Source organism: Phascolarctos cinereus, unplaced genomic scaffold (genome assembly GCF_003287225.1).
Source record: "Phascolarctos cinereus isolate Bilbo 61053 unplaced genomic scaffold, phaCin_HiC Scaffold_726;HRSCAF=1367, whole genome shotgun sequence".
Classification (NCBI taxonomy): Eukaryota; Metazoa; Chordata; class Mammalia; order Diprotodontia; family Phascolarctidae; genus Phascolarctos; species Phascolarctos cinereus.
Window position 1 is genome coordinate 244,662,036 of NW_027556098.1, and position 22,454 is coordinate 244,684,489.

The 22,454-nt window shown below is 36.8% G+C and overlaps 1 protein-coding gene across 1 annotated transcript in view; it reads right to left on the minus strand.

Moving 5' to 3' along the window:
• Positions 1-2,111: 2,111 nt before the first annotated feature.
• The window catches only part of NBEA (neurobeachin), a 776,021-nt gene continuing 755,678 nt past the window's right edge, over positions 2,112-22,454 (minus strand). Inside the window, 5 exon segments of the mRNA XM_078147053.1 lie at positions 2,112-3,922; positions 5,776-5,927; positions 6,342-6,538; positions 7,317-7,418; positions 19,767-19,937. Of these exon segments, the coding sequence (XP_078003179.1) occupies positions 3,832-3,922; positions 5,776-5,927; positions 6,342-6,538; positions 7,317-7,418; positions 19,767-19,937 (713 nt within the window). The 3' untranslated portion in view covers positions 2,112-3,831.

The window sequence follows — 22,454 nt, forward strand, 5'->3', positions numbered from 1 at the left end:
TTCTTGGGAGTTAGGGGCGTTTCTCTACCTTTCCTTCTTCCTCCCCTCCCACCTCTCCTTTCCACACCCCCCTCCACTTGGAGCCCAGCGGAGAGCTATACCTAAGGGGAACTTTGTAAAGATACTATGAAGAGAAAAAAGGGATTCCAGGAACCAGAAGATGTGCTGTGTTTCTGACCATATGCCCACTGTCTAATGAACTTCATGTTTGAGACTACAGTTATCCCTTTTATATCACGACTTTCTCTATCATGGATCAGCACAAGAAATCAAATGGGAATTTTTTGGGAGTTTTGTGGAAGCCATAGAAGACCACAAGAAGGCCAGCAGGTGATACAGAAAAAATTTAGAAACTCAGAAATGCATAAAATATATGTATAGTATTGTAGAATATCAATATATTTTATCTTTCAATTCCATAAATAATTCAGATATTCTCTGGTATGAAAGGAGGGCCAAAAAATTTTATGCGGATTTTCCAGATTGCAGATGGTGCTACACTCCTAACCCTATGATGTGGAAGGGATAACTGTCGTTTCTTCAGGAACCTTGCATGTGTACAAGGGAAAGTACACGCCTAATTTGGGGGAAAATTTATTTTAATAGTTACAGCTTTTTTTATGCTTTCTCAGTAAAGGGTTTTTTTTTTTTGCTAAAAGCTAATTAAGTCACCGGCAGTTATGAATGGATGGACCTTAGTACTAGAGCCCCAGCTCCTTATAGAGTTATTTCCTGAACTCTGAAAATAGCAAGTAGGAGTTAGGAAGACTCATCTCCTGAGTTCAAATCAGCCTCAGGCTGTGTGACCCTGGGCAAGGCACTTAACTCTGCTTGCCTCAGTTTCCTCATCTATAAAATAAGCTGGAGAAGGAAACGGCAAACCACTCTAGTATCTCTGCTAGGAAAACCCTAAATGGGGTCATGGATAGTCAGACATGACTGAAATGAATGAATAACAAAAAAGCCCCTTTCTGGAGGATCTAACCTGCCAGTCTAAGTTTGGAAGATTGTGTCGGGGGGTGGGGGGGCAGTTTACACTGTTACTCAGGGTTTGGGTAGGGGGTAACTCTCAGTCTACCACTTCATTGAGGGACTGCTAACATTTTACCCCACTATTTAAAGTACCCAGTTGTGGTTCCTTATTCAACAAGTCAATCATGCTCTTCCCTCTGGACTCCATTAAAGAGGAGTTCACATGTGATAAGGGGATCCCAGTATGTTACACATTTAAAAAACCTAATTATGTCTGATGATTCAGGTAGTGGTGTCTTATCCCTTCCCTTAAAATTGCTTAAGGAATTTAGTCAATGTGTTTTCCTGACTTGGGATGTTTTAAGTGACTTGAGAAACTGGATGACCCTGTGCCATCACAACGACACCATGGAGATCATGAAAGAACTGGAAATGTTACTTGGCCACTTTGCCTGGAGAATCACCTCCGTGACAAAACTGGGCTGGCACTGAGTTGTAAGATGCTGATCTCTGGATTACTGTGCATCCCAGGAGTTCTTTTCACTGAGTAAAAAAGTCTTCCTTTAACAGATTGAACTGATGCATGTTGTTTTGCTGCTTTGCTCTCTTCAGCAGTCCAGTGCCCTGGTGCTGAACAGGCCTCTTCTGCACTTGTCCCTTGTGTCCCCTTATGGGGAAAGTCTGTCCCATAGCTGGGAGACTGTGCTGTAGCTGCTTGAGTGGATCCTGAGCAGTGTTCCTGTCCCCTGGGCTCCTGACTGCTCATTGCTCAACTACTCTATAAGCTACAAACAGCATGATTTCAAACCAATATTAATACTTGGTGATGATACTCAGCATGTATGAGCTTATATATATTTCACTATTAGTCAAATTATTCTCATATATAAATGGGGAGAGAGAGGGAAAGAGAGAGCAAGCAAACAGTGGGAGTGAATCACTCTGGCCACTGCTGGTCCAAATCTCTGCCCAGGAGAATAGTTTATATTTCAGCGAATTATTAAATCTCGTTAGGATTTTGGTTTGTGTTTTAGATACTGTAGACCTTGCATAGAAGGGGGTATTCAATTTCTTAAGGCTGTACGACATTATTAGCAATGCATGTCAGTGAAATGCTAAGTGAAATATGAAACAATCAGTGAATTCTTTGCATATTTTATTTTTCTTTTTTGATTTCCAACTCACACACATCTGGCATATTTTACATCTTTGCAATAAAACATGGTTACAATAGCTTAAGGAATTTATATATCCAAAATATTTCACCATGGTCTCAAGATGAAATGGACTTGTCTTCCAGATGTTCAGTATTCTCCCAATTCTAAGCTACAGAACTCAAATATTGCTTACAGACTGGTGATGAATAACTTAATCATTACTTTGATTCCCCATGATTTCAGAATCTCATAAATACAAACAACAGTGAAGAAGGAATTCAGTGCTAAAACTTACTAATACAAGGTGGGGAACAAATAAGTAATCACAGCAATAAATAATGATATGTTTCCGGTGCAAAGTGCCAATACAAAGAATCCATTATCTTGTTTTTATCTTTTAAATAAATGACTGTGAGTGTAAATTCTGAGAAAATTACATTCCTGTTACATGCCTCATAGCCCTACTGACACAATATGTACATCTATGACAATACAGTCACCAAATATACAAAGAAGAAACATGAAGTAAGGTGTATGTACCCCTGGGTGTATAACTTGATCAGTACAATGTATGGAAAAGAATTTGATGATAGCCATTGTTTAATATCATAACAGATGAAATGCCTTAGGTTGAATGTGGATTTAGAAGAAAATTTCTCAATAACTTAAAAAAAAATTCAATCATTACAATGAAGTCCAACTTGTTTTTTTAAAGAAACCAAGCTATTTGAAGAAATAAAGAGAAAAACGTGAATATCTGATCCCCAAACTAAGCCAATGGGTTGACTCCAGAAGTATAGCACTCTTGACACGTTATGAGGGGGAGTCATATAAGTACTAGGGAACTGAACAAGCATGACTCCTGCTTATACAATGAAAACCAGAATCATATCCCTAAGCCCCCGTTTTGCTTGGTCTTCAAATTAAGAAGGAAAGGATTTAATTTTCATTGTATAAAACGGCAAATAATGAATCAATATCCAAATGCTTTATGAGCAAAACTTCACTTAGAAGGGATGAATTTAGATTTAAAAGCGTGAACCATGTTTTTGTGAGAATGTCAAAAATTACTGATTGAGTCCAAATTCAACCCTTTAACACAAGCTGTGCCCTCGACAAATCTCCAGTTTAATTTGTGTGAACGCACCTGTTCCATCAAGACGTTGGGTTTAAAGTACATGCAAGTTGTAACTCCACAATAAAATTAAGAAACGTTTTGTTCTTTATACAAGGTTTTACTTTTACAAAAGTATCCCTTTAAAGTTAAGATGCATCTGATGTACAAAGTATCAAACGTATTTTTTTTTCTCAGCTTGAAAAAAGGCTGGAAATGGGATGTAGATTAGGTTCCTAGCATAAGCATTGTAACAACTGGACACAAGGTTCCTCAGAATTTTCAAAAGTCTCTTGTGACGGTCCTACAACCTTTTCTCAATAAACAACAATATATGAAATAATTACCAAAACATCTCCTAATTCATATAATTTACATGATACAAGCTTGCTTGGTAGCAGCTGGTGTTCGGTTGTGAAAAAACACACAAAGTAAAATGGTTGCTTACTACAATGTACAGCTATTGCTGGGTGTAATGGAATGCACAACGGAGGCCAATGGAGACGTGTTTTTCCACCAGAGATAACGTCCTTCATTGTAGCACTTGTGCTCTCGGCTTTCACTTAGATTTCAGTTCTCCAGCCATCTTCAGTATCTGTTTTGATGCTCATAATGCCATCGATTAAAATCTATATTAAAAGCTACAATGCTACCAGAAGCCATGCCAGTTATCAGTGTCCTGGAAAAGCAGAGATATTTTGTTAAGTGTTTGTTTGTACCAATATTCAGACACAGTAGGGATCTGCCACCTTATACAGCAAAACCTATTCATTCAGGATGCCATTAACTTGAAATATGCAACAATTTAGATGAGGTTAAAAATATATACTATGATGAAGAAAAGGAATAGCCATGATAAGTCCAATTTAAAGAAAAAAATCCAATGAGGTATTTAAGTTGAAGAAATCAGGGAATACTAGAACACAAGAGTTAGAAGAATCATTGTGCTACAGCTGGAATTGACATAAGAGTTCATTCTAGTCTAGCTGCCTTAAAGCCCACCCAGAGAGGTCAGATGACCCGTCCAAAGTCATACAACTAGCTTGGAACTTTGTTGTCTCTCCCATTAGACAGTGATGTCCTTGAGAACATGGACTTTTTGTTAAGTGCTTAGTACATAACAGGCACTTAATAAATGCTTACTGACTGACTAAAGAAGATCATTAACCTCTCTAATTAGGCATAGCCCTTCTCTGTCCTCAGGGACAGGAAACTGTCTTCAGGAGGAGGGGCTGAAATCAGACCAAAATGCAAGAGAATGAAGGAATGGAGAAATCCCTCTCCCCTCAATCCTGGGCTGTAACCACAAACACCGTAATACTTAATTCCATGGAAACCTCCCCTCTCCCCCATACATAGGACACATACATGCCCTCACACTGTGACCTCTTGACCTAGGGGATGCTCATCATTCTTCCTCTCCCTCACTTAATCATTTTATTTCAGCAACTGAAATATTATATAAATATAATTTTGTCTAGAAGCACAATAATTAGTGTGGAATTACATGCCACATTAAGCCTGTTAGAGTTTGTTTTATTTCTTAGAAAAAAACACTGAATTTGGAGTCAGGACTCAGCTGTGAATCCTTTACTCAGCTCTTGTGTTCTCTGAGGGCCTCCATTTCCTCATGTTTAAAATGAGGTGGCTGCACTGGATGATCTCTAGGGTTCTTTCTTAATCTCAAACTATGACCCAATCAACCTCCAAGCCACGAAATCTAGCTGCATATTTTGGATCTCTAATATTCTATACATTTTGTGATGAATACAAGGCACTAGATTTTTGCAAGCAGAATAATCTAACTGCTGATTGAGCAGTAATCATATATAACTTGAAGAAAAGATTATTATCAAATAACAAATGAAATCCAAGTATCCAGTAAGTCTCTGATGGTAATTTGATTGCAGAACCTAGTCATTTTATTCATACATTTTCCTGGGCACACTATTTGGCTGGGTACCACGCCAGAGGCTAAAACTAATGTCTATTTCACTGTAAATTCATCTTTTGCTTAACATAAAATACTGTGTAATGCTGTTTGGAATCACTGAATTTAAATTCTAAGGAGTAGTTACAGAAAAAAAATTATTATGAACTTAATAAACTTTGTGCAACCAAACTTATTAAACATTACATTAAAAACAATTTACAATAAAATCAACAACAACTTATCTATTGTACTTCAAATGTGAATAGAGTGTTAACAAGTGTTAAGAGTGACTCTGTTAGTTCTGGGGTTCAGCCCTCCATACTGTCCAGAGTCCACATGTTTCTTCTTCATCCCACTGCTTTCACTTCTCTTGCTTTTTTTGCCCCTCAGTACGATTCCTATGGTCATTTTCTCACCACTTAATTTCTCTTATTAAGGTACATCTATATTCTCTTTGGATCCGGGTTCTTCCTCAGGGAATAAATTGCAGGAAAGCATACTAACAGTAGCATTATGGAACTTACATTTGACTGGTTCATATGGGAAGGATCCCTTGCTACAATTCTTAAAAAATAGGTTTCTTCTTTGCTGCAACTCACCTTTGATCATGGGACAAATCCATTGCCCTAATGCCAGCATCACATCCAGGATAAATATAAAGCTGTTTGAAGTCACAAGCCTGCCATACTTCCACAACTCCATTGTCTCCTCCAGTGACCAGGTTCTGTCCATCACTGCTCAGAAGGATGGCCTTCAGAAAGCACAGAAAATCAAACAATGTTTTCTTCGATAAACAACAATATATCAAATTACTGATGATCCTACAAATGGGCAAAACTTATTGCTATGAAATTTTACTTTTTTTTCCTTATATGCAATAATATCTTATATGTATGAAGCACTCTTACATTTTCCAAAGTGCTTTCATAAGCATTTATCTTGTGTGGACAATATTATTTCCATTTTAGATGAAATTAATATTAAGTGACTTTCCCAAGTCTAGTAAAATCTGACTCTAAGGATTTTTACATGATGTTCATTAAAGTTCCTTTTAATTTACAGAGAGTTTATTAAAAAACAATTGTTTTATTGTAATTTAATTGTAATTTAGTTCCTAATGAATATCTTTTCTTCTGAAGTTCTAGTGTAAAATTTTGAGTTTTACCCTGGTAGAATCATTGATCTCCATTTGAGCTAAAAGTTTCCCGTTAATGCTGAAATTACTGAACCGTCCTCGTTCATAGTATATGATACAGTGGCCTTCACTGGACACAGAAATCAATCTAGGAAATAAGCAGTTTTCTGGTCCCTCTAGGGCTCTCAGCAAATCTCCCGTGATTGTATGTACAAGGCAAGGGCCTTCTGAAAGGGAAAAAAATAGCAACATTCAGATAATCAATGGTGATAACAAGCTCTGTACACAATCTACATACTATGCCTGTGCTCTGATGTATTATTATGAAAGCATAGAAGAGAAGAGTGATATATTAACTAAAACTAAGTACTAAAGTTATAAAAGTATTTCACAATAGTTTGAAATGTTTTTGTATTTCAAAACTTTTTTGGAATCTGAGTTCCTAGAAAGAGATCACATTTTACCTTTCTTTATATCCCCAACACTCGGCACAGGGCTGGGGTACATAGTAAGTGCTTAATAAATGTTTGTTGATGATGATGCAAAATGGAGAAGGGAGAACCAAGAAATCACACATACCTCTGAACATTCAAACATAATGCAAGCCCGATTGCAGCCACTCAACACTAAGGATTGATACAGTGGGGTGAAATTATGGTTCTAGGTTTGTTTTTTTTTTGGTGAGGCAATCAAAGTTAAATGACTTGCCCAGGGTCACACAGCTGATAAGTGTCAAGTGTCTGAGGCTGGATTTGAACTTGGGTCCTCCTGACTCCAAGGCCAGAGCTCTGGCCACCTAGCTGCTCCTAAAATATGTTTTGATAATCAAAAAATACCACACAGAACTTACTAATATACTTTTTATACTGGCTACTAGTCTAAATGTTGGAACTAAGCAGCTACAGAATTGATAGTAATTATAATTGTTTATTGGGAGTATACAATTGAATGGAAAAATACCAAAAGAAAATTCTACATTTTAAAAAATTTAAAATAACTTCTAACCTTTAGCACCACTGATAACAAGTCCCAGTTCTGCACAGACTGACACACAGACAACTTCATGGTCATGACCTGTAAGGACAGCTCGTGGAGCAGGATAATCACCTGTAAAAACCAGAAACCATTTGTCAATATCAACCAATGCTCAGAAATAAACCTGTGACATTTGGAAAAGTACAAAATTTAAGTCTCCAACACTAAGGTGAAATGTAGAATTCAGATAATTAACCAGATTATTCATGTGAGATATGATGTTGCTTTAAACTGACAATGGATAACAATTTTTTTCTTTATTATTGTAACTCTCCATAGAACTCTAACTCGATTTATCATTATATTAACATGGGGAAATAATGAAGCATCATCACTGACAAACATGACCAAGCACTTTAGTGAATGACTGTTACTATGCTAAGTGTCAGGGTACAAAGAAGCAATTAAAAACCAAAGAGAATGAGACATTTGGAATGTGTCCTGCAGAGGTTTATACTCAAAGACAACAATGAACTGAACAAATCTGGAAAAAAACCCTACACAATGTGCAACAGTGATCAACTGATTGTTTAACAGTATACTATATGATTTTCTATTTTATATTATACTTATTTGTAAACTATACGAATGGGAAAATAAATGTGAGCTCGACAAGGTGTTGAATGGAATCCAAGCGTAAGTGTCAGAGGGACACTGAGGAGATGTGGGGAGCGCAGGGAGAATTACTGAACTTGTGATCTGGTCTGAGGTGGCTGAGTGAGAAAAACAGCATCAGCCAATGAAGGGCTTTGGTGAAAAAGATTGACTTCTGGAAGCAGGGCTGAAAAAAGAGAGATCAGAAAGAAGTTTTGAAAAGTCCAGGAATGTAATTTGAACCTAGACCTAGGATGAACCTAGCTGTGTGGGCAAGAAGGTAGATACAAACATTAATGTGTAACCTCAAATTCTTTATGAAAGCAGGCAAGATCGCCACATAGATAGACTGGTGCACAACCATTAAGCATCATCATCAGGTTTGGATGAATGATCAGATGTAGGGATAAGGAAAATTAGAGGTGGTTTTAAAGTCCTAAATGATAAACTAGATGGTATATTGTTAATGGTAATTAAGAATCTGTACATATGTAAGAATGTTGGAAGAGAAAATAATGGGTGTCCACACTCAGTGTGGCACCAACATGGCAAAGCCCCTGGGAGGCCAGTAGGTTTTCTAAGATGGGTGGGGGGCGGGACAGCTCAGGTCAGAAATGGAGCAATATGTTCATCAGTATTAGGATCCGGCACACGAGTTGCCATTTTGTACTTTGGAGACCTAGTCTCAGAAAGAGGAGAGGAGAGGGAAAGGGAAGCTGGGTGGGGAGGGGGGGAGGGGAAGGTGGGAGGGGGGAGTGAGGGAGAGTGAGATAGAGTGAAATTTTACAATTCTAATATTTGCTCAGATATAGCCCAAAATCTGTATGATGTGCTCTAACTTGCTCTAAACACCCATCTTTTCCTAAAATGAAAAGGCATGTCTGGATTTTCCCATATTTTTAGATTTTCCTAAAGCACATACATATATTTAAAATCACACATAGTTCAGAAAAACTTTGAATGCCTCAGTAAAGTGGTATAATTTAAATACAATTGTACAAAGTTTATATTTATGACCAACTGTTAATTAAAGTGACATTTTAGAGGAAAAATCTTTTAATTACAGTTAATTGTCTCAGAATAAGCTTATATAAAATCAAGGTATAGAGCATTAGAAAAATTTTCATCAAGATATTCCCTCTCACATGTTATAAAAAATAACACCAAATAATTCTACTGCTTGTTACTCTGGAAGAAAAAGCAAACCTAAAAACAAAGCTCTCTGTTAAAATGCTCAAAATTATCTCATATGGAAAAAGTAAATAAGACTATTACCCATGTTATAAAACTAATATTAATCCCCCCTGTTTATTTTATTTGTATGGAAAGTAAAAATTTCCTGATGATGTCTGCTTGATTTAGGAAATTTGAAATGCTTTTTTTTCATTATAATCTCCATCTTTTGGATAAATTGTGGAAGCTGATGATTTGAATAGTTGTTTCATGGCTTCTGTGAAAACACTGTTTCCTTCAGGCTCAATATAAGAAGAAATATACATACATACACATGTGTATATATATGTATATATACATATACATATATGCATGTATATATGTATGTAATGTTATTCAGGGTTATTAGAGTTAGTAAACCAGCAGCACTGGGAAGAAACCCTGACAGAGACAGATGTCACACACCCCAGCAATCACTTCAAATCTTAAAAAGTATGCCGTTATTGTCCAATCACAACTGATAGAGGTAGATGGAGGTAAAAGGTTACACACAGAGGCAGCTGCAGGTGAGGGTCACCCTATGAAGAACAGAAACACCATCACTTTCACTCCAGAATCACTTTCCTCTGGCGAGGATCTTCATCTGTGATGGAATTATGAGGGAACGGCTAACATGTCCAAATCTGACATCCCTTGTATTTTAGCAGTTGGGGTAGGAAGTTATGTTCACATTGCATATATACTATCTTATTATCATTATCCAAAATGATAACAACATTTAATTTTTTAAGAGTGCTTAGAAAAATTTGAAAGAATTAAATACTGTTACATAAAAAACAAGGCTTTTTGGTAAAAACTGATATTGAAATTTCTAAAGAGTTGTTCATAGTTACTAATATAATAATCTTGGCTAGTGGGACTAGAAATTATACCTAAAGAAATTTTTAGTCCTTTCATATTGAAAGAGAACAATGGAAAGTGCTATGCCAAACCCTGTTTGGTTGCTGGCACTGTTGTTCTGTAACAAGGAGACTGCTCCCCCCTGCCCTGATGATCCTCAGTGTTATGGCTGCACTCATGACCTCTGTGTACAGTGAAGAAAAATAATATACCCCATCTCAAATAATCACATTTCTGTTCGCTCTTATGTTTACATAAAATGGGCCTAAAGTTTGCTGCGAGCTGTTAGATAACAGTCTGAGAGACTCAAAGTACTCTATTTCTTCTTTTTTACCAGGGTTCCACTTAAAAACACCATAATGGAAGGTTCCTACCACATTCTGAGGATACAACTTGGGATTATTAGGCACGAATCGACATGTTAGTAAGCCACATCAATATAAGTGTAATCATGACTTGATAAAGGCCAGCTACTATCACAGACAGTAATGATGAATGGGCCCAGAATTATTCATGTAGCACAACTTCAAGCAAAAATTTGCTCAGGTGGGAAAAAAATAAAAATATGTATTTGTTGCCATTTCATATTTATTGCACAACTATAAACTGAACTCTCTAAATCTCTAATGCTTTTCTGTTGACTTCCCCTATTCATTTGGTAAGTTCACTGACTGTAGGTTAAGCACCTAATAGGAAGCTTTGTACTGTAAGCATCTAAAACATATTATTTGAAATAAATTGAATAGATGACATAAGGCAGATGGAAACAAATCTATAGTGTCAAACAAGTTAAAAAATAAGAAAAACTTGTTTCCTTTCTTAAGGTGCATTTATAAGTACCACCTTCTCCTCTGAGTTTCTCTTTTGCCAACACAGTCCCATATATTTAAAGAATTAACCATGGGTCTGAAGTCACAGCATTCTCCTGGGCCCATCCCATTTGTAACATTATCAAATTAAGTCATACGTGGAAGGAGATGCCATAAAGCACAACAGTGTCCTTCACCTTGACATCTATATTGTCTCATATGCTTCAGGGTCCCTGGAGAGTTGATTTCTAAGTGGCACCAACTTTTGTATTATATCTTGCCCCTCTCTTTGCCCCTTTACTGGAACCTCAACCCCATTCCCAGGCTTAGCTATATGGGAGGAGAGAAAGAGCAGAGCCAAATGGTGAGAAGCTGTACTTTAATCACTATTGTCTGATGGGTATGTAGTGAGGCAAGATATTTCCCCCAAACCAGAATCTGGGTGTAGAAAGAACCCAGAGAACATTAAGATATAACCTTTCTCTCTAAAGGAAAAGAAACATATATCTTTATGCTGAGAAGATACAGGAGAATCCTATTCCCAGAAGTAGAAGGAAAGAACATCAGTCAATAATAAATGTTTATTCAGTGCTTCCTTTGTGCCAGGTACAGTGCTAAGTGTTGGGGATACAAAGAAAGGAAAAGTTCTAGTAGGATCTGTGTTCTTTGGATATCAGTGACTTTGGGACTCATGGGACTCACTGGCATCAAAATTATGACTACAATATAAACAAAAATACTTTTTGTGTGAAACTATCATTTGACATGATTAAGCCCCTACAAAGCCAACAGAAGTTAGAATGTGTATGGTATTGTAAATGACCCTTCTCTGAGAAGCTTAAGTACTCTAGGGAAAACCAGATTTATACACCACTTTTTGTGCATTTTAAAAGTATTCCTCGGTCAGCTGAGAAAGTGGGCTTGGGCATTAATTAGGAGAAGCTTCATTGGAGAAGGTAAGATGGAAAGAAAAGGAGAAACAAGGCTTTGTAAATGTTTAGTAGTGGCTAATAGGTGTGAGGGGCAGTGGTTAGTATTGAGAAGGGCACAATGGGAGTTAAGAGAAAGTATGGAATAAAGTTTTCTGATTTTCATGTAGGTTTCTTATTTTATGGTTTGAAAAGCACAGGAATGAAAGTACTTCCTTGAATAAGAATATGAAGAGGAAAATACCCAGTAGATTATAGATACTCAAATGTTCATTCTTCTCCATTCGACAAGGACAATAAATTTTCTTCCCTCAAAATCTGTTGCTATGATTTAAAAATCATTTACATTATGAATATCTTCTTCAGTTTATTTTAAGTAAATAAAACTCTTCCTACTTTAAAAGTTTATTATACTTCAGGATGTTAATGCAGATTGAGCTTTGATTTTCAATTCTAGTGTTTTTTTAAGTGTCCAAACAAGAAGAAGCAATGTTAACCTGCATCTTTTGTGACTATCCTCTTGGAAGCTACAGTATATAATGAGAAATGTCAAGTCCCAAGATCAATAAGATTTCAGACTCTAGGGATACAACAGAAATAGCATTGATCCTTTTTAAAAAACCCCAGTCAGAGGTAGAATGTAATATATTGCAAAGAGAGGCTCAAGAGGATAAATGGCCAAGTCCAACATACCTACCTGACAAAAAATTCAATCAGCTTTTCATACGAGCTGCCTGCTCTCCTCTCCTTTCTTTCATGCAGGAAACGGCTTCCAATTAAAGTGTGCAAATTAATTTTTATCACTTTCAAATTAGTTTCTGAATTTCTGTAAAAGTCTGTTTCAGATGAAAGCATCTGTCCCTCACTTTTCTTCAATTCTATCATCTCGTCAGGTATGTATTCTAAGCCTTCAAGATAATTTTCTGTGCTCAAAATCACAGATTTTAAAGAGTGACACTCAATAAAGAGATCATAAAATATATAAATAAAACAGTTACAATCAAAGTGTAATGTATTTGAGGTAATCTTTGGCTGTTACTTTTATGATCTGAAACTATTCTATCTGCATTACTTTGTTTATAAATTATCCTGATGAGTCAATATGGTAAGTTCTTAAAAATCATTTAAAGAAAGATCAGCAGAGCTGGTAAATGGCAATTTAAAATCTCTGAGTTGAGAAGCCTGAATTATTCACCAGAGGATTTAAGATACAATGGAAGACTATTTTCTCCACCTACAAGACAGATGTACAAAAATGATGTTTTTTTCCCCCTAGGACATAAAAAGAATTATCAATTTAAAAAAAAATACAAAGAATAAAAGAATGAAAACCTAAAACCACACCTTGCTTACTTTTTAGAAACCTCATGGTTTGTGCACATGGGGTTAAGGAATAAATAATATATAATTTCACAATGCTAATGATAAAGGATACTATGAAGGGGAATAAGCATTTATATAGAGCCTATTACATACCAAGCTCTGTGCTAAGTGCTTTACAAATATTTCATTTGATTTTCATAACAACCCTGTGAGCTAGGTACTGCTATTATCCCTATTTTACAGTTTTGAGAGAGAGAGGCAGAGAGAAGTTAAGTGACTTGCTCAGGGTTACACAGCTAATAAGTGTCTGAGGTTGGATTTGAATGAAGGTCTTTCTGACTCCCAGCCCAGTGCTCTAGCCATTACACCACCTAGCTGTCTGAGCGTTTGCCTATTTGGCACATGATGAAATATTTAATTTCCATACTAAGGCCTCAAATTATGCTAGCTAATGGAAATCTTGGGTAGCCTGACAGATCCTGTTAAAACGAAAGCTATTAATGTAGATATAGCTAGGGTTTTTACCCCCTTCTTTCATAATACTCATTATGCCCAAATCTTTGACTTGTAGTTTGGCAAACAGGTCATCTATCTTAAATCTACATAGAAGTCCTCCCATTGTTGATAGTTCAGGGGAAAAGTGAATTTGCCCAGAGTTTTGCCCTAATAGAGTTGTTAATAAAGGGAAAAAAATCACATAAAAAACCTTAAATTGTAAGCTTTTTGTGTTCAGTGACTATGTTTATGCCAACACATCTGACTAGATCATTGTGAAGGCAGTCAATTTACTCAATCTAATGGGACTTCTAAAAAAAACTTTGCTTGATGTTTTACTGATATCAGACATTGTATGTTGTTGAATCTACAATCACAGAATCTTAGAGTTCTAGATCTAGGACTAGAAGGCACCTCAGGGGCCATCTAGTTGATCCTTCCCCCTTGTCCCTTTTCCCATTTTATACATTAGTAAACTGAAACCGTGGAGAGTTAATGACTACTTGCCCATGACTATACAAGCAGTAATTCTCAGAGGTGAGATCTGAAGCCATGTCTTCTGATTCTACAAATCAGGGATTTTCCATTGTACTATACAGCTTTCCAAGGAGATAATCCAGTATCTCCTTTTCTCCCCTTGACCTTTCCTTCTGGGTACAGGGAAAGTTATTTACATTTCTTTGTTTTAAACGTTTACTTTGTCTGTATAAACACCACAGGACTTTGCTAGTCCAGGTGGAAATGCAGTTCAGAGGAGGCAATGGGGATGGGAGGTGGAGGGAAAATCTTCAGAGAAGAGGCAGAGATAGATCTAACACTGAGATGCTTGCTAGACTGCTATCTCTGCCTGAGGATTCATACCTTGAAAAAGAGAGAGTTACAAATCTTTTGATACAACTTTTCATAGCAGAGACACATTTATACTAGAAAACCCATCTAAACAATGAGTTGGTAGGATGAGAAAGGCAAATTCAAGAGTTAAAACACTTGAACAAACCAATGTCTTAATTTAATCCATATTTTAGTTTGATTTGATTGTCCTAATGGCTAAAATGGTTGCTTATGAAAACACAAATTTTTAAAAATCTTCAATATGGATCTGATGCTGTATATATTGTGTAAGTTCTTTAAATATTTGTTGACTATTAGATGTTAGATGGCAACAATTTATGATTCAGGCAATATATATTCAAATGAATAGATAATTTGTTTCCCAGCAGGAAAAGCAGTTTTCTAAGTAGCTATTTTTCCTTAAATTATAAATTTGCTTGTTCAGTCCTGGTTATTCTATGAAATGGTTTCTTACATTATAGACCATAAAATAAAGTCACAAGTTAAACATGATGTTAACATTAAAGTTCAGTAGAGATTTCTGTTGGAGTGAAATGAGATAGACTTAGGTATGTGATGCAGATACATAAATAGTTGCAGAATTTAAATAGGAAAAATAAATTCTCAGAAACTACATTCTATAATATACAGATATAAAAGGTATCTAGATGATCTGCCATAATGATAGATACCTATATGTAATATGCTACTATAAGAGAAACTTATTAAAACAGTAGCACTTTTAGTAAATATCCTTAATGCTTTAAAGTACATTTTCAGATATTCACATATATGTATTAAAATAACTTAATGGCATTTACATATCTTCTGATGGGGATTTGCAGGTCTTTATGAACATTACTAATTTTAATGGAATAAGTATCTCTTAAAACTTTTCTTGCTAATTGGCTGCACAGAAGCTAAAGTCCATAATTAACTGTCTTTTGGTTAAAAGATCATTATAAAATAAAGCACCTAACCTAGATAATTACTATAATCTGACATTTTTTCTTTGAATTCTTCACCCCCTTGAAGTCTATTATACACAATATCTTATCTCTGCTACCAGATGACAGCTTTTAAGAAACTAATCCTTTTCTGAAATATCATTTATATCATTTTTTAGCTTAATTCCAAGGATACTAACTAATTGGATTTAACTTGTTCCATACAATTTTTTTTGCTTTTTAAAAACTAATAAATTCTAGTTATTAGCTATGTCTATAACACACACATAAAAATGTATATACAAATATAGCATATTCTATATATAGTAATATATATATATATACACACACAGATATATAATGCAACATAAAGAAATACTGTTTAATAGAACTTTTTTCAAGATTAAATACTAATATGAAGCAAATTTCTGAAAATGTATAGAGATAATTTGGGGTTACGAACCTATCTGCTTGAGAATTACATCTGTCGCATGTAATAACATGTTGCCAAATCTAGAAGTCTCCCTAAATGAAGGGTTAAATTTTTTTTTAGAAAGCTCTTGTTTAAAAACAAGATTAAAAAAATTACATACAAAGGTGTTAAGATGTTAGCTTTTGTGATCTTCTTAGTCCAAATCAATAGTAACATTGTAATTCACAATTCTAGGTAGGGAACCAATACATTATACATGCCCTTCTCTCTCATTTCTCTGCATATACACTCCTCACATCTCATTTTTACTTTAGCTACAGAGTTCTTCACATATGCTTACCCTGTTTCTTTTTCTTTATGTCTGTAGGTCTCTATACACACACACACACACACACACACACACACACACACACGCATACAGGTTGTCCCAAAACTGCACTAAAACTTGTGTGTGTGTGTGTGTGTGTGTGTGTGTGTATCATATATAAACACATATAAAATCATAGTTTTCACAAACTTTGTTTAGACAGAACCTCAGAAATCATATAACCTCCAACATATTTGACAGATGACCATTCACTTATGGGGGGGGGTGGGTGTGGGTGTGGGTGTGATTTTCAGAAACAACAGTGGTAAATCTTGAAACATTTCTATTTAGCAGTTTTTTTATGTTGCATCTTCCCCAAATACCTCTCTGTCTCTATCTTTGGCTATCTCTCCTGTATTTTCTTCTTTTCTTGCTTCACTATCACTGCAAAAGGCCTATCCTCTCTGCTTTTCATAAATGAAGAGAGCTCTTGAAGGATTATGAGGGTGCATCTCATCTACTTTCTCTCATCTACTTTCAAAGTCTGATATAGGCCAACTGAGCTGGTGGCAGGGGAGCAGCTGTGTTTAATCAGGCCATCCCATAAGACCTTGCACATGGTGCTCCTCCTCCACCCAGACACAGATCACTTTATGCTCATATTTTGGCTGGCAGCTGGGCAGGAGATGTGCATCTGTATTCCTTTAGAATTCACTCTTTTGTGTCACAAATATTCAAATAAATCAGTGTTTGGTACTTAAGTTGGGACTTGGGAAATGACATCTTTGAAGCTGTGTACTCACAAACCATGGAAGGCAAAAGTCAAATATGCTTTACTATTTATAAGGTTTTTACATGTTAAGATTTTTTAAAATTTGTTTTTAGGCTCAGATTCTTAAAATCTAGCTAATAGCTCACTAATGTTCAGACTTCTTAAGAGTCTGCCCAATATGACGGATGTTCTAATAAACCTTGTTTTTGGCTAAAAGAAGGCTTGGGTCGAATTCTTTCAAGCAGGACCCACGGGTTGTCCCAGCAACCCTAAACCTCAACATTTTGGTGGCCTGTATGGGGAAATTTCCTAACCCCAAGTTCTTCTCTAGCCAAGACTGGAAGGTACATAAGCCTCCCCCGCCCCAACCTCCTTTCTTGCTCTGCAGTTGGGGTGGCTCTCCAAGCACCAAGGCTTGGAGGTGTTTTTCAGGCTGTCTTGCACTCGGCCTGATGCTCTCAGGCTCTCGGTCCACTGGGTCGGTTCGAGGCCGTGGACCTGGGTACACCTTCTGCAGCATTGAGGACAAAGACGCATACCCTATTAGGAAGCGTATGCCCAATTCTATCCATTCTGTCAGAGCTGGAGAATTGGGGAAAACTGCAGTTGCTTTTTGGTTCCCTGAGGCTTACTTACTCCCTTCCCTCTATACTCCTGAATCTTCCTTCATGGAGGTTACAGAGAAAAGTTAGAACAGCTAAAAATTTCTTGGCAGATTCTGGGGGTTTTTTGATCGATCATTAAGGAGTTTTGAAACCCCTCCTTACAACCCAAATCACTCCCTTCCCTTGAGTCAAGAGGGTATCTGTTAACCCCTGTCTAGGAAAAGACAATTTCACTCTTTCCCTTTCACCTTTGATTTCACCCTCCCCCACAGGGGAAAAGGAAGGAGGGGGGAGGGGCAGCAGCTTACCCTCCCCCCCCATGGCCTTGGGCCCTGGGGCAATCAGGTTCAGTGTGTCCTGCTATAGGTAAAGAATCTAGCCTCTGAACTTGGGTAAGCACACTTTTTAAAATTTGTAGTTTTAACTGTTAATGATGAGATCTTGATTGTCTGTGTAAAGTAATTTGGAAATGAATTTAACAAAACTACAGTCACCTGACTAGTAACAGGTTTGTTTCAAGTTTCAAATTGGTGAACTTTTTGTATCAGTTATGTCAAGCAACTTTTCGTAATTTGGTTACCCCTAAAATAATTTGGCTATTGTTGGTTATTGATTTATATGTGTAAACTAGCCAAAAACTTGTTTGGGTTATGTATGGCTTGCTGAGAATTTGCAAGTGATTAGAAATCTCTACTGAATGGCTTTTTACACAAGGACAAATTTAAGTTTGAGATGTAAATCCCGGAAAAGTTTTTCCTAAACTGTGATTAGTGAAACTTGCTGTGTGAGGTAAAAGCTCATAGGATTTTGAGTTATCTGATGGATCATAATAATCCATTGATAATCAATAATCCACCATCTGAGAGAAATGCCATAAGCTACTCAGAGAGAATGTGATACTGGTGGAAAGTCAGCATCGGGAAAAGCTAAGACAATCTTAGCCCCAGTCTAAGACAGGATTCTCCTGGCTCAGTTTCCCCATTATGTTCTTTGAAAAGGAATGTTAGCCACCTGGCTATTCCTGAGTCTGGCTAAGAGGTGGATTTGATACTGCACGGTTGGAAAACTGAATTATCTGAATCCAAACAGAGCTAAGGGTGTTTTATCCTGTCATATCTGGGCCCTGCAGTCTTTTTTGTCAGATTTGTGTCTTCCAGACTGCAATCTATTCACCTACAGTTGCTAGCAAACAGCAGGTACCAGCCAATGAACCCCCATCATTTCCTGGATGCAGCCTGTGCTCAGTTCCAGTCAACATCCTCTTTGGCATCCCCTTGAGGCAGGGACAGCTCTACTCCCCTCGCCAGCAGGAAGCAGTTTCAGAAGCCAAGACTTTCGCTCCTTACCCCAGAAGAATTTGGGTCCCATTTGTTTGAGGGGGGAATGATGGGGTTGGGATCTGGACCCCAGAAAGGAAACACCCTGGACTTTTCCACATGGCCAAATCTCTGGCGTTTTCCTGAGGCTATAATCCCATCAACTGGCCTTTCATTGTGGCTACACCCAATCTCCCAATTCTCTGTTACCCTTAACTTAGCCTAGCCTTCCACTCTTACCCCCTATGGCCCCCAGCCATTTCCCACACTTAATTCTAGCTAGGCTCTATTCTCCCTTGGCTACATGGTCCAGGTCCCAGGAGTTCTGTTCCCCTCAGTTTATAGGCCACTCCCATCCAGATCCTCCTTAGACCCCTCCCCAGTCACCCCAAACTACTTGGCCTCTCCTAGATCCCTCCCACAGTCTTTCTGTATATAAAGTCCATCTTGTCTCCATTAAGGTACTCAGATTCTTAAAATCTAGCCACTACTTAGATTCTTAAAATCTAGCTAATAGCTCACTAATGTTCAGACTTCTTAAGAGTCTGCCCAATATGATGGATGTTCTAATAAACCTTGTCTTTGGCTGAAAAAAAATTTGTTTTTTAAAAATTTTGAGTTCCAATTCTTTACCTCCTCTCCCCTTCTCCCTCACTGAGAAAGCAAACAATCTGATACAGGTTATATTCTTTATTATTTATATTAACTACTATGTGCATATTTTAACTTTGACTAGCCTGAGTTGAAAGGTGCCCTTGATAAAAATAATAGCTTGATAATAAAATCATTAACTGCTTTAAATTAATTGTACATATTGGTTATTTATTTACAAAGAAATACTTAGAAATTAATTAGATTCAGCTAGGAGTAATTTTCAAAATAATGTAAACATTATTAAAATGAGTAGGATAGCTAGTTGGAATATCAGGGGGCAGGATATGTGAAAACTAATTCTCTGATAAGACAACTTATATGCAAGTACTTACTGCTATTGGGGTTATCTCCTATGATATGATGTCTTCCACTCCAGTACCAGAGCAGAAGGGTAGCATCTCGAGATCCAGACACAATGTAGCAATCTCCTCCTATGTAGGATTCAGATCTGGCCAGACAAGTGACTACATCCCAATGGCCAAATACAATCTGAGTTAATTTCCCTGTAATCAAAACAGAACAAGTTCATTTGGATTTGCTACTTTTTAAAAATAAAATCATGCATATTTTGATTCCATTATAAAGAAGGACTAGAGGAAAGAAGACTAGAGATCAATAAATATACATATCAGCCCAGCTCTAGATAGGGATATGTGCTTATTACTGAAAAGTTATAGTAGAGGGTCAACTCCCAGATTTCAGGAAATAGGATGTTTAAATAATACAATAATATAAGGACTTTTCTTTCTGGAGTTTGGGAACTGGCTACCCTTAGGGAGTTCTGTGGTTCATTAAGTCTGTCTGGAGAAGATGGAGTAGGACTCAGTACAATGGGTTTTGAACTCCTTAATCAGTGCTCAGAACAGGGTTCATAATAGGGAAGATGACATAATTAGTCACTCAATTTTATCTTTTCTAAAATAAATTATATATTTTCTTTAATTAGGAAAAATCTGCCCCAAATCCAAAAGGAAAACAAAATCTTTGTTATAAACATGTATGATCAAGCAAAGCAAATTTCTGCACTGGGTAGTGTCCAAAAAAAAAAAAGGTTTCATTCTGTACTTTGAGTCCTTTACTTCTCTGTCAGGAAGGAGGTAGCATGTTTCATTATTAATCCTCTGGAATAGTGGTTGATCAGTACATTGATCAGTTTCTCATTCTTTCAAAGTTATTTGTCTTTACCATATTGTTGTCATTGTATGAATTATTCTCCTAGTTCTGTTCACTTCACTTTGCATCAGTTCATAAAAGTCTTCCCAGATTTCTCTGAAACCATCCCCTTCATCATTTCTTACAAAACATCATATCTATAACTTGTTCAGCCATTCCTAAATTTGAGGTAATCGCCTCAGATTTTCATTCTTCGCCATCTTAAAAAGAACTACAAAGATTTTGGTACATCTTAATTTAGAATTTATTTTTCTTTGGACCAATCCCCTTCTCAATCTGTTCTCCCTCTAGGTGGTGCCATAGTACATCGAATATTGGGCCTGGAGTCTGGAAGACCTGAGTTCAAATATGACCTCAGACCTGTACTAACTGTATGACCTTGGTGAAGTCATGTAACTTCTGTCTGTGTCAGTTACCTCATCTGTAAAATGAGGATAAAAATAGCACCTACATCCTAGGATTACTGTGAGGATCAAATGAGGTAATATTTGTAAAGCATTTAGCACAGTGCCTGGTACATAATAGGTACTCAATAAATCCTTTCTTCTTTCTGTTCCCGTTTCCTTTCTTTTTCCTTTTTGAGTGGAAAATATTGCTGTCCCAACTCTGTCTCTGTGTATATGTATGTGTTCCTTTCTCCTCTGACCAGCTCAGATGATAGTGAGGTTCAAATGTTACCTGTTCCTTCTACTCCCTCCTCCTTGTCTGTATAGATATCTACTTGTACATCCTGGATGTGAGAGATAATTTTCCTTAACCTTTCCTTTTTTTCCCCCATCAGTGCATTCCTCTTTCTCTTTCCATTCTTCTCCTAGGCCTTGTCTAATTAGACTCCTTCTTCTTTGACCCTGATGATATTTGGGTTCAGAGGAGATACATGTATCAACCCCCTCATTAGAATATAAGTTTAATCCTGTTTACCCTTATGAGTATTCATTTGTGTTTACCTTTTAATGTTTCTCTTCACTCCTGTGGTTGAATTTCAAAATTTTTATGCAGTTCTGGTCTTTTTATCAGAAATGTTTGGAAGGCCTGTATTTCATGAAAAGCCCACTTATCCCTCTGTAGCATTATACTCAGTATTTCTGGCTATGTTATTCTTGGCTCTAAGCCTATATAGCTTTTGCCTCTTGGAATATCATGTTCCAAGTTTTCTGCTTCTTATATAATGGTGGCTGTTAAATCATGTGTGAACCTGATTGTATCTCCTTGATACTTGAATTCTTTCTTTCTGGTTGCTTGCAGTATTTTTCTTTGACCTGGAATCTCTGGATTTTGGCTATCAGTTTCTTGGGGTTTTTTCACTTTGGGATTTCTTTCAGGAGGAGGCCACTGGATTCATTTTATTTCCACTTTGCCCTCTGGTTCTAAGACAAGGGGTAACAAACTACGGTCCATGGGTCAAATCTGGCCTGCTGGCTGTTTTTTGTGAGCTCATGAACTAAGAGTAATTTTTACATTTTCAAACGGTTTTAAAAAATTCTAAGGAGTATTTTTTTTGATGTGAAAATTACATGAAATTCAAATTTCAGCATCCATAAATAAAATTTTGTTAGAACATACCCATGCTCATTCATTTATTTATTGTCTATTGCTGCTGTTGCATAAGAACAGCCAACTTGACTGGTTATGACAGAAATCATTGTGTGGTGCTCTTCACACTGCTGCCTGACACATTACAAACTGCAGTGATGCAGTTTTAACTTGACAGGGTTTCAAGTGCCATGTGTTTTTTCTATACCACAACACACACACCATTCATTTATTACCAGTGTATACCCATTATTACAATTTTTTTGAGCTCAGGGCTCAGGCTGAAATTTTTCTGATGAGGAGAACCTTACTCA